This window comes from Anser cygnoides, chromosome 10 (assembly GCF_040182565.1).
Source record: "Anser cygnoides isolate HZ-2024a breed goose chromosome 10, Taihu_goose_T2T_genome, whole genome shotgun sequence".
In the NCBI taxonomy this organism is placed as follows: Eukaryota; Metazoa; Chordata; class Aves; order Anseriformes; family Anatidae; genus Anser; species Anser cygnoides.
In genome coordinates this window covers 12,390,720-12,402,958 of record NC_089882.1, presented here as the reverse complement: position 1 = coordinate 12,402,958, position 12,239 = coordinate 12,390,720, and the positions used below count along the sequence as shown (strand labels likewise).

At 49.3% G+C, this 12,239-nt stretch overlaps 1 protein-coding gene across 10 annotated transcripts in view; it reads right to left on the bottom strand.

Moving 5' to 3' along the window:
* Positions 1-12,239, bottom strand: part of GRIP2 (glutamate receptor interacting protein 2) — a 246,199-nt gene that overhangs the window by 69,542 nt on the left and 164,418 nt on the right. The window contains exon 1 of one of the 10 annotated variants that reach the window (XM_067002991.1): positions 10,239-10,923. The exons of 8 other annotated variants lie outside the window; for them this stretch is intronic. In XM_067002991.1, the coding sequence (XP_066859092.1) occupies positions 10,239-10,278 (40 nt within the window). In that variant the 5' untranslated portion in view covers positions 10,279-10,923. Of the gene's footprint in view, positions 1-10,238; positions 10,924-12,239 lie in introns of those variants that run through there. One more of the 10 variants, XM_067002990.1, reaches the window with a different exon arrangement.

Sequence of the window (12,239 nt, the reverse complement as noted above, 5' to 3'; positions counted from 1 at the left end):
AGTCAAGAAATCAGAAGCAGCAGGCAGCATTAACTGTTTTAAAGGAAAGATTTCCGGCATCCCGTTTAGACTCGTTTCCAGCTTATCCCTGAAGCTCTGCTAAACCTTACTAAGACTTAAGTCCCGTAAATGTGATTCTCTCCTCAGTGTTTAGCTAAGTAGCAATGTTTCAAAAAAAGTAAATACCAAGTCGTGGGAGTTGGATTATTCATTCATGTGGCAAAAGCCATTACATATGAATATATACAGATGTTCCCACCTCGTGACTGATCTAAACATATGTAGATTTCAGACCCTGACACACAAACCATCCATTATGCAATGGCCCATGTACACGCCTGGGCTGCTTTTATCTTCAGCTGTTTCAGGAGGCTTCACAGGAGCTGTGCGAGAGATGGAAGAAGCTTATAGTTAAAAGACTAAAAGAAGTTTAAGCAAGAGCCTTGCTTAAAATGAAAGGAGGGAAGGAGAAAGCGAGAAATCAAAGAGCCAGGGACTATCAGATTTAGCAGGACAACAAGATGAAATAAGGAAGTTTCAAAGCTCAAAGATGTTTGATGTTGGAAATGGTGTGGTCTGACCCCATCAAGCCAGCTGTTAAAAAATTTACCTGAAATACCTATTAAATCTTGCTTCCAGCAAGCCCTGCTCTTGCTTTTGCCCCTCTTCTTGCTCCCCCTGGCTTGCCCTGGCTGACATCCCATCCTCCAAACAGGCGGATGTCCAGAGATCAGCACAGCACCACCGCGATGAAAGCGAGCATCTGCTTAGTATGAAAAATGGACAAGACCCCGCTCCAGCAGAGTTATTAATGCACTCCAGCTGTTTTATGTAGCTGCCTTCATCCAACCGGTTGTCTGCTTTCCAGTTGCTTCACATCGTACGGGTAACACAAAGCAGGGGGAGAACACAGTCTCAACTATTGCCAGCACAGAAATTCCCAAAAGGCATGGAAAATCCTGGTGGAAATCAGAACATATTGCTGCAAGCTGGGCTCTGCCATCCTCTGAAAGGCTCACAAGAGACACTCACTCTCGTGAGGACCTTTCTGAGCAAACAGGGACAACCTCCGGATTTTCACGCTGAAATCCTGCTCTTTGCAGAATCTGAGCTGCACAGTCCTGTGCATTAATTTTTCCCTTCGAGTTTTTTTGGATGTTTAAAATCCAAAATTGCCCCAACCAAGGGGGCTGGAGGAGCACAGATCTGAGAAGATGTCAGTAAGACGTACCTGAAAAGGCACAGCTGGGAGTTGTGCAGCTCACGGAGGGTAGGAAGTGGCAAGGAGATCAGAGAAAACGTAGGTGTAGCTAAAAACCGCAGAGTATCGAGGAGAGAGAAGACTCATGTCAGGAGCACAGCCCATTAAGTGTAATGCTTCACATTATGCTTCCCAAATATGCACTTAATTTTGATTCAACAAGCCACTTGTGCTAATAAAAATTAAAACCAGCAGGTTCTGTCGAGTGTGTAATAGACGTGTGGCAGAGCAGTGTGCTCAGGTATTCCTAAAATTAACTACAAGTACCAAACCCAACTACTTTCCAAACCCCAGGGAAGCCTGGGGATGCTGCAAAAATCACCACCCATCACTGGTGCCAGCACAGCCCCTCAGCACAGGGTCAGGCATCTCCCCTTCCCTCTGTGCTGACCTCCGGATGGGGCCTGGATGTCTCCAGGAGCAGATATTGGCAAGTGCTTACCTCCTGCCACCGCCTGCTGGAACCAAAAGCAGCTGCCCAGCAGTGCAGTATCCATGCCCTGCACAAGGATCAGTGCCAGGGGGTCTGTACTGGTGTAAAACGGGTGCGAGAAGGCTGAGTGGGTGCGCAGAGAGACAAAAGATGGGCTCCGTGAACATCAGGCGCAGCAGATCCATTTAATGATTAAACACACACGATTGTTTGCTTATAAAATGCAGTGGCACATAAATCTGCTAGGAGCTAATTGCCTATTATAGCTCATGGAACTGCTCGAGCTGGCTGCTGAATGATAAAGGGACTTTCAGACGGCAGAGAAAGCCACAGCCTGCAAAGAGCTCCGTTCTCCGGCCTCTGCAGGGCGAGCGCTCGTCCCCCTGCCAAGCTGTGGTGGACGGGAGGTCGGGGGCATTGAAGCGCAAGGAGTAAGGGGGGCTGCTCTGATTTCTTTTTTTGAAGTTGTTAATATTAATAAACAAGCTTCTCTCCCTCGTCCTATGTCTCTTTGCCAGCCTCACCAGCAGCTACCCGGGCCTGGAGCTGGGTGACGTTCACCTCCGCCCAGAGGCAGCAGCGAGGAGTGGGGAAACGCCAGGGAAAAGAGCCACGGGCGGCACAGCGAGGGCAGGTAAGGAAGCAACAGACCACGGGGCAAAACCTGGGTTTGGAGCAAAACCAGATGTGCCTTCTGGCTCAGAGCCCTTCTACCTTCACCTTGATTTTAAGGTTTACAGGTGACCTTGGTCCAGATCTGTGCGTACCTGAGCAACTCCCCACCAGTTTCCCTGGATTTCAGGCATATCCCTGTGGCTCTGCCCCAGGACCACCGCCTCGTCCACTCCTACCCCCATACACACGCTTCATCCCCGTGCTTGGCTTCGATGCGTGCTGCAGAGGAGTCAGCAGAGGATGGACCTGCAGGGAATCTGCCCCGAGCCCCCCTGTCCCCTGGGCTGCAGGGCCGAGGTACGGCTGCAGCACGAGCAGCACAGCGCGGCGTTTCATGGCAGGAAGGAACACGATCTGTTTACACAGCAGGTTATATGGGAAATGCATTATATTATTAAAAAAATAATCTAGCAAAATGTGTACATTCTTCTTCTGCCAAGAGTTTAATCCTACCCAAACAGCACTGCATTCCACAAAGAAATTATCCCCTATAAATCACCAGGGCAGGAGCTGGCCACGTCCCTCAGATTTCGGGCTGACCCACCCACTGCGGATGTTACCCCGAACAGATCAGGCATCGCAGGGACAGTGGGAACAGAGCGGATCTCCACTGAGACCCAGCGGCGGGGCAGATTTATTGCTGGGACAGCTCCACCGAGGCTGGCGGCGTGTCAGAGGGGACCGGACAGAGGTTTGACTCACACCTTCATCATTTGCACGGTCAGGCACACGGTTGCCCAAAGACAGAGGTCCAGGACCTAGCTCACTTATTGGGCTGGGAAGAGCAGCTGACGGGAGCTGTGCCATCACACCTCGCCACGGCGAGAGGTCCCGCAGGGCAGGGGACGGTGCCTGCTGGAGCCGTCGGCTCGCAGAGCATCAAGAGGGCACGGAGGAGGGAGCAGGACCTGGGAGGGAAGAGTTATTTGAGAAATTGAGCAAGTTGGGTCGCTCAGGAGCTGGGAACGCCACGGCACGTGACCCCCAAAACGGCAGCAGACGCAGGATCGGGGACCCACCTCCCTCCTTTGGGAAGGAGGAGGGTGCAACGAGGCAGGCTGACGCACCAAATCCCATTTGCATCCACACGCCAGGGCAGCAAAGAGCCAGATCTCACTCTTAATGGCACCAGTTCCTGTCTCCCTGCACAAAAGCATTCCGATTCTTTTTGCACGCCACCTTTGCTCTCCCCAGCATCGCCAGCTCTTAGCTTATAGCTTCGTAAGGCTATACCAAGAGAGCGATCATTACATACCGAGATTGGAAGCTGGAGAGTAGCTGGGAAGAAAACCACAACTCCTTCCACCTCTCTGACATGATTTCCTGGACTTGCACAGTAAGAAGCAGATCAGTCGAAGGATGACTAAGTGGGATCATCTCTTCATACCCCAGCTATGCTAAACAACTTACAAGGCCATTTTGGGACTGCTATGCGGAGCAGTTTAACAATGATTTAACAAAAAAATATGATATTCCATCCTTTCATGGCTTCCAGGTGTTGGGACCAATTTACTTCACAGTAATTTTCATTTCTGGGCCTTCTTTCCCTCCTCCCCACAAAAACCTGCAGCTGCCAAACGATGCTGGCAACTCCAGCAGCTAGGAAACGAATTTCCCTGTGAAGCAAATTCTTCCAGGATGAATTGAATGAAGGCAGAGCTCATAATTGCACATTACTGAAAACATTTCTGATAAAAAAATGGGGAGATATTTTTATCCCCATCTCCAGTTGAAAATTGCTGGGAAAAGATACTTTTGAAAAGCCATCATCTCCAAGCATGCAATTATCAGATCCTTGAACAAAAACACATGGCCAAAGAAAAAAAACTACTTCCATTGAAATAAAAAATTGGAGACGGCGATTGTTGGGAATGGAAGGAGAAAAAATCATGTAACATCCTGTGTGCTTCTGCATGTCTCTGAAGTTACCAGACTGATTTGAAAATCCACAGATTAATAAATTTGACAGCTGAGAACATCAAGCTCAGCTAGTAATTTCTCTTGTTACGAACAGAATAATAATACTGTTAAAAACCCCTCAGAAGCAGGCTGGCAGTCAGACTGTCACAGCAGCAGAATTCCCCGACTCCCACGTAAGCACGCTTGTCTCGAACCAGCACGCTGCCACCGCGAGCAGACAGCCGCACAATGACCCGGGGCTCCTGTCCCAGCGAGGCTTAAGACCATGCACACCCTGATGGGATTACTCACATGCTGAAAATTATGCAGTATCCGAACTGACAGCTGAAAAGAGCCTTAAATGTTCTTATGCCTGCTGGCATTCAATCGTCAATTGATGAACATCGCTAAATATTTATTTGTGCTCTACTTTCTCTCCTCCGGTTCTGCAGCAGCACCTCTTTCTGGCTGTTATTACTTCTTTGTTCCTTTTGTCTGCGACACGTGCCCACGGTTAAACATAAAACATGGGCACCTTTCCCTCCAACCTGCCCGGTGCCGCCTTCTGATCCTCCACGTAAAACCGCACATCATCTACTTAAGAAATCATATCACAAGCCATAGACATTGGCATCCACTAGCAAATAGGAATTTTAACAGTCCATTTTCAAAAGAAATCAAATCCTCCATGCCCTGACACATACGAACACTTCAGCACTGCGGTTATCCTTGGCTTATGTGGATTAAATAAGCGTAACAAACATCATAAAGGGTAACGAACCTGGACAGAAAGCCCAAAGCCAGCCATAACGCAGCACATGGGGTCGGTCCCTTACTATGGGTCACTCGAAGCCGGGGCGCACCTCTTCCAGCTGCAATGAGATTTCCTTCAGCAGGTGGGCAGGGAGGTAAGCGTGGACTCCAAGTCAGGGCTGGGGAGAAAAGCTCAAGGAGCAGTTGCTCAGCTGACACTAAGGGCTGACATTTTTATTAGATCTGTCTGCCTTTTGCATTAAAAACATCCTTCTGCCTACAAGCGTGCACTAATGAGCTGTGCATGAGCACAATCTCTTAAGAGTGAAACCTCTGTGACCTCCATACACAGAAGGGAGGGAACTGAAAGAAAAAAATAGATAACTCATTTCTACAGGCCAGGAGAAGTTTTAGGACATCATTTTGTCTACTGTGTTCCACAAAAACCAATTTGGTGGAATGGCCCATCTCTAGAAAAGAGCAAAAACCCATTTTCACTGCACAGATCAGTTCATTTATATTTAACACAGTTTAAAAAAAAAAAACTTGAGAGAGCTGGCCACCGAAGTCCTAAAGCCATCAGCAGGTATTCTTAAGCCCCCGAGGAGGATGGGTAAGATATCACAAGACGGCAGAAGAGCAAAACGTAATGCCGAGCTCAAACAAAACAAAAGAGAAGTAATATCAGCGTAGGGGGCAAGAGAATGACAAACCCATCCCCTTAGCCTCAGTTCCCGGAATTGTCCATCTATGCGTGAGCTGCTAAAAGAGAACGGGGAGGACTAACTGCAAACCCGGATCTACCATAGATAAGTCAACAAGAAGCCCACGCAACTTCTTTCTGTGGCAGAGCAACGTTTCTGGGTAGACAGAAAAGGCAAGTTGTTATATCTCAAGTTCAGAAATGCTCCTGACACCATTTCATGTGCTATTTTTATAGGCATGTTTGGGAAGCAGGATACAGATGATTATGAAGTGTATGCAAAACTGATTGGGGAACCACACACTGAGAAAATTCATCAGTTGTGCACAATCAGAAGGGACGGATGTATTAAGTGAAGGTCTGTGGGGGTGCACTCCCACTCTGGTAAGGCTCCAGGTATTCATAAAACGACCTGGATGACTGCCGAGAGATTGCTCTTAGCAAGTTTACTGACAGGCACCAGCTACGAGGGACTGGAGGTAGGCTGGAAAACAAAATTTGAAACCAGAATGATTCATACATGTTTGAGAAAACAAGCATACAACTCAACAGAGGTGCACGCAAGTTACCAGACCTGGGCAGGAATAACCAAATGAACAGAGGATGGGGGAAAACATCTAAGTGACAGTTCTGCAGGTGGACTCTTCAGATACTGTGGATCACAAACGAAACAAAATTCCACAGTGCCATGCCATATACCAGAAAAACAAGGACCCAGGTAGTATGCAGAGATGGGTATAGCCTACAAGATCTGTAAAAATCCTCTTTTCATTTCACCCAGCCCTGATAAAAAGCCTCGGCTTGAATGCAGTACCCAGACTTCGATACCACTGTTCAAGAAAGACGTGGTCCAGCTGGAGTTCCTTCAGACTGAAGCAGGGCGGTGTGGTCAGACACGCAGAAGACCACAGCCTCTGAGAGTTAGGGAGGAAGGGGTTGTCTACCCTAAGGAGAAGAGAGGAGGGAGCTTTGAGAAGAGTGATGCGCAGAGGGAAGGAGTAATCTGTCACCTGGGTTAGGATAAGAAGCAGCGGCACCACAACTGCAGATAAGGCAGAAAAGAAAATTGCAGAAATGCAGAAAGCCTTTCCTTAGCATTTAAGTCTAGTGAAAGAATTTGAGCTGTCAGATTGTTTCCTGCATGGATGCATTCACACGCAAGGTGGATGGATGATAACACAGGCATGGCTACATAATAGTTCAGTGCAGAGGAAGGGCCCAGACAAACTCAGTGACTTTTCAAACCCTCTGTCCAGTTTTGGTTCAAGGAAATTAAGATCACTGCGATTCGGCTCCAGACCCCAGGACGTCTGTCTTGGTACGTGCACACCAGCTTCCTTTTCTCATAATCTTTCATTTTGCTGCCACTGAGGCAAAGCTGACAGGTGATGTAAGCAGCCTGATGAGCAGGAGTTTTATTAAATAGCACTATTGTGATAAATTCTTTAATAAGAAAGATAAAATCTTTCCTCCTAGAAGGTTTATAGATAAAGATTACCCCCTGTCTTATTCTAGTGCCTCACATTAGTTCTCTGTCCCTTTCAGATATTGTTTCTCTGTTTCTCCCCCTGCCTATTTGGGAAGTTGGGAAGATCTAGGGCTATCGCAGAGAAAGCACAGCACTGAACAGGGGAGCTGATTCCCTGAAAATCAGCAGGCGGAAGGAGGCAAAGACCTATTAACAAGTCATTTTTCGTGGCCATTCCCACCCTGTAAATAAAGGATGAAGCTTGCTGCTCAGGAAGAAGGCACGGGAAATTCTCACTGCTCTCCTTCCATCTCAATTACACTAAAAGCATAGCTTCTAACAGAAGGGGAAAAAAAACACTGAAGGGAAAAGCGCGGAAGAACATACTGATCTACTGTCTTTCTTTCGTTTCCTATACAAACCAGGTTTTAAAATTATAAAAACACTCAGTCACACCCAAATAGATACAGCTGAAATACAAGGGGTTTCTGAAATTGCCTGTGCTGCAGCCAGTTAACCATTTAACGTGGGCTGGTTTGTGCTGGGATCCTCAGCTGGTCACCTGCAGCAGCAGCAGGGAAAGATTCGGTGAGCTCTGTCACACTGCCCACTCCTGCAGTGATCCTGCAGCAAGGACTCATTGAACATGAAGTTTACTAGAGCAAAACGCAGAGCATCTTCCCGGACTTCAGAAAGGCCATAAAGCACTTTGGGGAAGTGATCGCAAGAAGGATTTGATTGCCATGTCTCTGTTGGAAACACACTACTGCAGAGCCACACACAAGCTTACTCTAAGCAGAAAAGTCACCCCACCTTTCCACGACCCCTTGCATTTTCTGACTCTTCCCCTCTGAGAGACAGACACAAGATCTGTGTTATGAAAATGTCCCACCAGAGAACCTTTGAGAGTGGCTGGTGGAGAGCTAAGAAATCATGAGAACCCCAATAACGGTGGGCCTAAGAAGTCTGGAAGCACTCCTGAACAGTTGGATGCCTCTGTCAAAGATCCATCTGGTTTCTGATCTTGCCCATCACACTTAAAATGTTAAAATAAGTGATATGAAACCGGTTCACTTTATTGCTTCTGTCTCAGCTGATTTCCAGATGGGGAGAGGAGTCTCGTGGAAAAGCCAGGAAAAAAAACACAACAGCATTGAGAACCCAGCTGAGTGACCAAGAGAGCCCATTAAGCCTCAGCAAAACCAACCCCAATGCACAGTGATCAGTCCCCCTCAAGGCTTTTCTCTGTGCACTGGAATTGACTGAGAGAAGGAGGAAGGGCAGACACAAGACAAGGTGGTCACCGTTCCCTCCATCTCTCTTTGCTCTGTGGCAGGTGCAAAGGATGGCCTCATCTGCAGGATGCTGAGGAAACCAGCACCTACTGGCTGCTGAAAAGCATGGGCTTGGTCCTCAGGAGTGCCGCCAGCTCGAGGTGTAAGGCTCTCAAGAAGGCTTCCTTGCTCCTTTCTTCTCAAGAAGACTGCACCATTTCCTTGTTGGTGGCAGAACTACACACAACATTGACCCAAGGTCCTAGAAAAATGGTTTGGGGCTGAGAGCAAGAATATTTCTCATTCCATCACCCACCACCCAGACAACATGACAATTTGCAGCAACACAGCGACCACTGGAACTTGCATGAATGAAGCACCAGATGCCCCTGGTGACAAGGAACTGGACAAAAGATTCCGCTCCATGGCTGGAGGCATCCAGGAGATTCCTCCAGTGCAGTCGGTGCCAGCCACCTCTGAGCTTGGGGCCCATTTTATGGCTCAGCCCCAAGAGTAATAGGAGCTCCTGCCAAGCTGTTTTTTGATCTTTCCACGAAACAGCTGCATTCCTGCCCTGTTAAATCACGTGCCTGGACTTCTGCTGCCTACCGGGGCTCATCGCCAGGGCTTAGGCAGCTTTGAAACAAGCCCCGGCCCCCAGACAACTCATTGCCTTGCTGCTTCGGTGAGCGGACGCTGCATCTAGTCAACACCCATGGAATTAGGCAATACAGCCAGGCTAAGCTGCTTTGCACCTGGTTGACTTTACTTCTCAGATTTTGGGAAAAAGAATTCTAAAGTTAGGTTCATGCTTCAGGGCATCTAGCATTTGTACACCAAGGAGAGTACAAAGTCAGTCCTACACTGCTTTAGGCAATGTAAAATGATTATAAAACGCCACTGTACTTCCAGCTCCGGTATCTTTGCTTGCAGAAGGGAAATGCTTGCATCAGAGCAGAAGAGCATGCTCCATGCAGTACATTTAGCTGCAACGAGCCGAGCTACAGCATGCAACAAAGTACCAGAACACTGCACCCAGCTGGAAATACCCGAGCCCGTCCATCTGGAGAGCCTGGGGCCAGGCTGTGGTGGCTGTGCCCTCTGCAGAGGTGCCTTTCTACACTTACATACCCACTCTTCTGCAGGGATGAAAGAGATTTTTTTACACTCCACTGTAGCACGGTAACCCGCTCCAGGTTTCTAAGACGGGGGTTAGCATCTCGTTGAAATGGCAGATTTCTGGCACAAGCTGAAATATCTGTCAGCATAGCAGCGGATGACACTGGAGGTAGGGGTGTCAGCAGTGATCCGGCCGTGTCAGCAGAGCCCCTCAGCCCTCTCCCCCCCAGCAGCCCTCCTTTCACCACAGCTGGATGCCCAGCCCACTCACACGCTGATCTCAAAAAACGGGAGAGCTACCTTTAGCTTTTCGTAAAGAAAAAAATAAAGCCAGCTGCACGGGCTCCGCAGCGCTGCCCTAAGAACAGAGCCGGGGGCTGCCAGCTCCCAGCCCTGAGGGGGCGGCCTGGAGGGGGTTCTCAGGACAAATCCTTTCCAGAGAAGCAGGGACCTGTTTTCAAAATTCAAGCAATTCAGTCCCAGCTTGTATGCAAAGGTTTGGATTTGTGACACGCGCACACACCCCGCAGAAAGTAGCTCATGGAATTGTTAGCGATATTTAAGGTGGTTAAAGGAAATCAGAACGAACAAAAGTAAACTGTTGGAAGAGGAGAAAAATAAAATAACATATATATATATATAGGTTCACTCACCAAAGTCTGACTGCAAATCCTTTTTCAGCCCACAGAGCATGCCTGCTGTCGCCTAGGAAATCATCCAGCGCTCCGCAGCCGCCGCTCCCCGCCACCCCCCGGCCCGGGAACGAAAGGAATTAAAAGAAAGAAACCGTCCTGGCCGCTCCAGTTTGCAGGCACCCAAAGCCGCTGCGATCCTTTAGAAAGAAACGTCTTTAGCGGGGCTCCCCGGTCCTATCGATAGGAAGATGAAGGCGGTGGAGCTAGAAATCGCGGCTCAGAGCGACCGGCCGGCGGGGCTCCAGTGGGAGAGGAGGCGACTGAGAGGGACGGGGGCCGGCAGGGGGGCGGCAGGAGGGCGACCCCTCACGGCTCCCCAGGACCCTTCACGGCTCCTCACGGCTCCTCACGGCTCCCCACGACCCCTCACGGCCGCTCACGGCCCCTCAAGGCCGGCGACCCCTCACGGTCCCTCACGGTCCCTCACGCCCGGGGCGGGGACGGCCCCCGGCGGAGCTGCCGGCCCGCCTCTGTCCTTCATGGGGATTTCAGGCAGCGGGAGAAGAAGAGCACAAGGGGGAAATCAGACGAAATGCAGGCAGCTGGTGTTGGGGGGGGGGGGGCAAAGCTGGGAGCCCCCGGGCTGCGGCAGCGGGGCTGAGCGCAAGGAGAGGCTGCGGCTGCCGCGCTGCCTGACACACTTTCCCCCACCCCCTCTCGGCAAGCGCTGGCAGAGCCTCCAGCACCTCTCAAGGCAATGTCAGGCTGCTGTCGGTGCCTGAGCTGCCTCCCCAAGCTGCAGCCTTGTGGCCTGCCTACAGCGGTTTAACTCTTTCTTAGGAAGGGACGCCGGCCAAAGGCACCCAAGGCCGCTGCTGGGGCTGGGGTCCGGGTGGCAGTGTGGTGGGACACGGGCCTGGCGCACCGGGTGCGATGCTTCATGCTTCACCCCAAGCAGTTCTTCTCCACCTGGTCCCGCACCGAGGTGGAGATAGGGAGCTGGACCAGAGAGAAATTGCTGCAATAAGCTAGTGCCTGCTGCTTTTGCTGCTGAAATTAAAAGTGAGGCAGGGTGACCTGTGCTGACCTGCAGGCCCTGTTCAGGCGTGCTGTGAGATATAACGCCCTGTGTACCGACCAGCCCACGCCTCATGTCCCAAAGGCAGCTTTCACCGTAGTTGCTGGATCCCCTTGGGAACAAGTATCATCTACGGTGGCAGGATTATATCCACAAATGGTGAAAAGGGAGCAAAGCTTGGGCTTTGTGAAGAGCCCATGCAAAGCTCAGCATGGGCTGAGGCACGGTGGCACAAAAGCTATCTACGGTTTCGTAGGAGGGTCCGGTTGTGTTTGGGACTGCTATGATGTTTGGTTAAAGTTGTCAAAGAGCTTACAAGTTTTGAGGAAAGCTCACGGACAGGCAGCAAGGTGAAGTCTTGTTTCCTTAGGAAACAAAATCGGGATAACTCAACAGGACCTGAACACATCCAGCAGAAAGTTTTGCAGACCTGGGAACCCTGACTAACTCTGGATGGCCCACATGGAGGAGGGGAACTGGGTGCCAGCCTAACACCAGAGTTGTTGCTTGGATTGAAATGCAGCAACATCTTTATTTTGGACCAAACTCAGCTGTTTCATGCACAGACAACTTATACAAAAGCAATAAAATTACTAAGTAAGAAAAACCTACTTACAAAAGAGATATTTTGGTCCATAATTTGTTTTTAAGAAGTTGTTCAGTCTGACAATAGACTTAATTAGTAATTGAGCTGAAATTTGTAATTAGAAATCTTTTCACACAGCTATTAATGCTTTTGCTGCAAAGAAATCTCATCTTAAAGGAAAAAAAGAATCTCCAGTTGCACCACAAATACAAGAAGCTGCTGCTAATTTGGGAGCCGCACATTGCTTGGCATGCTATGAAATGGATGTCTCCAATAGGATGTTTTAAAGAAAAGCTAAAAACAACCATTTATGTTCATGCCACCAAAAAGACCTTCCCAGAATATCTGCTGCATT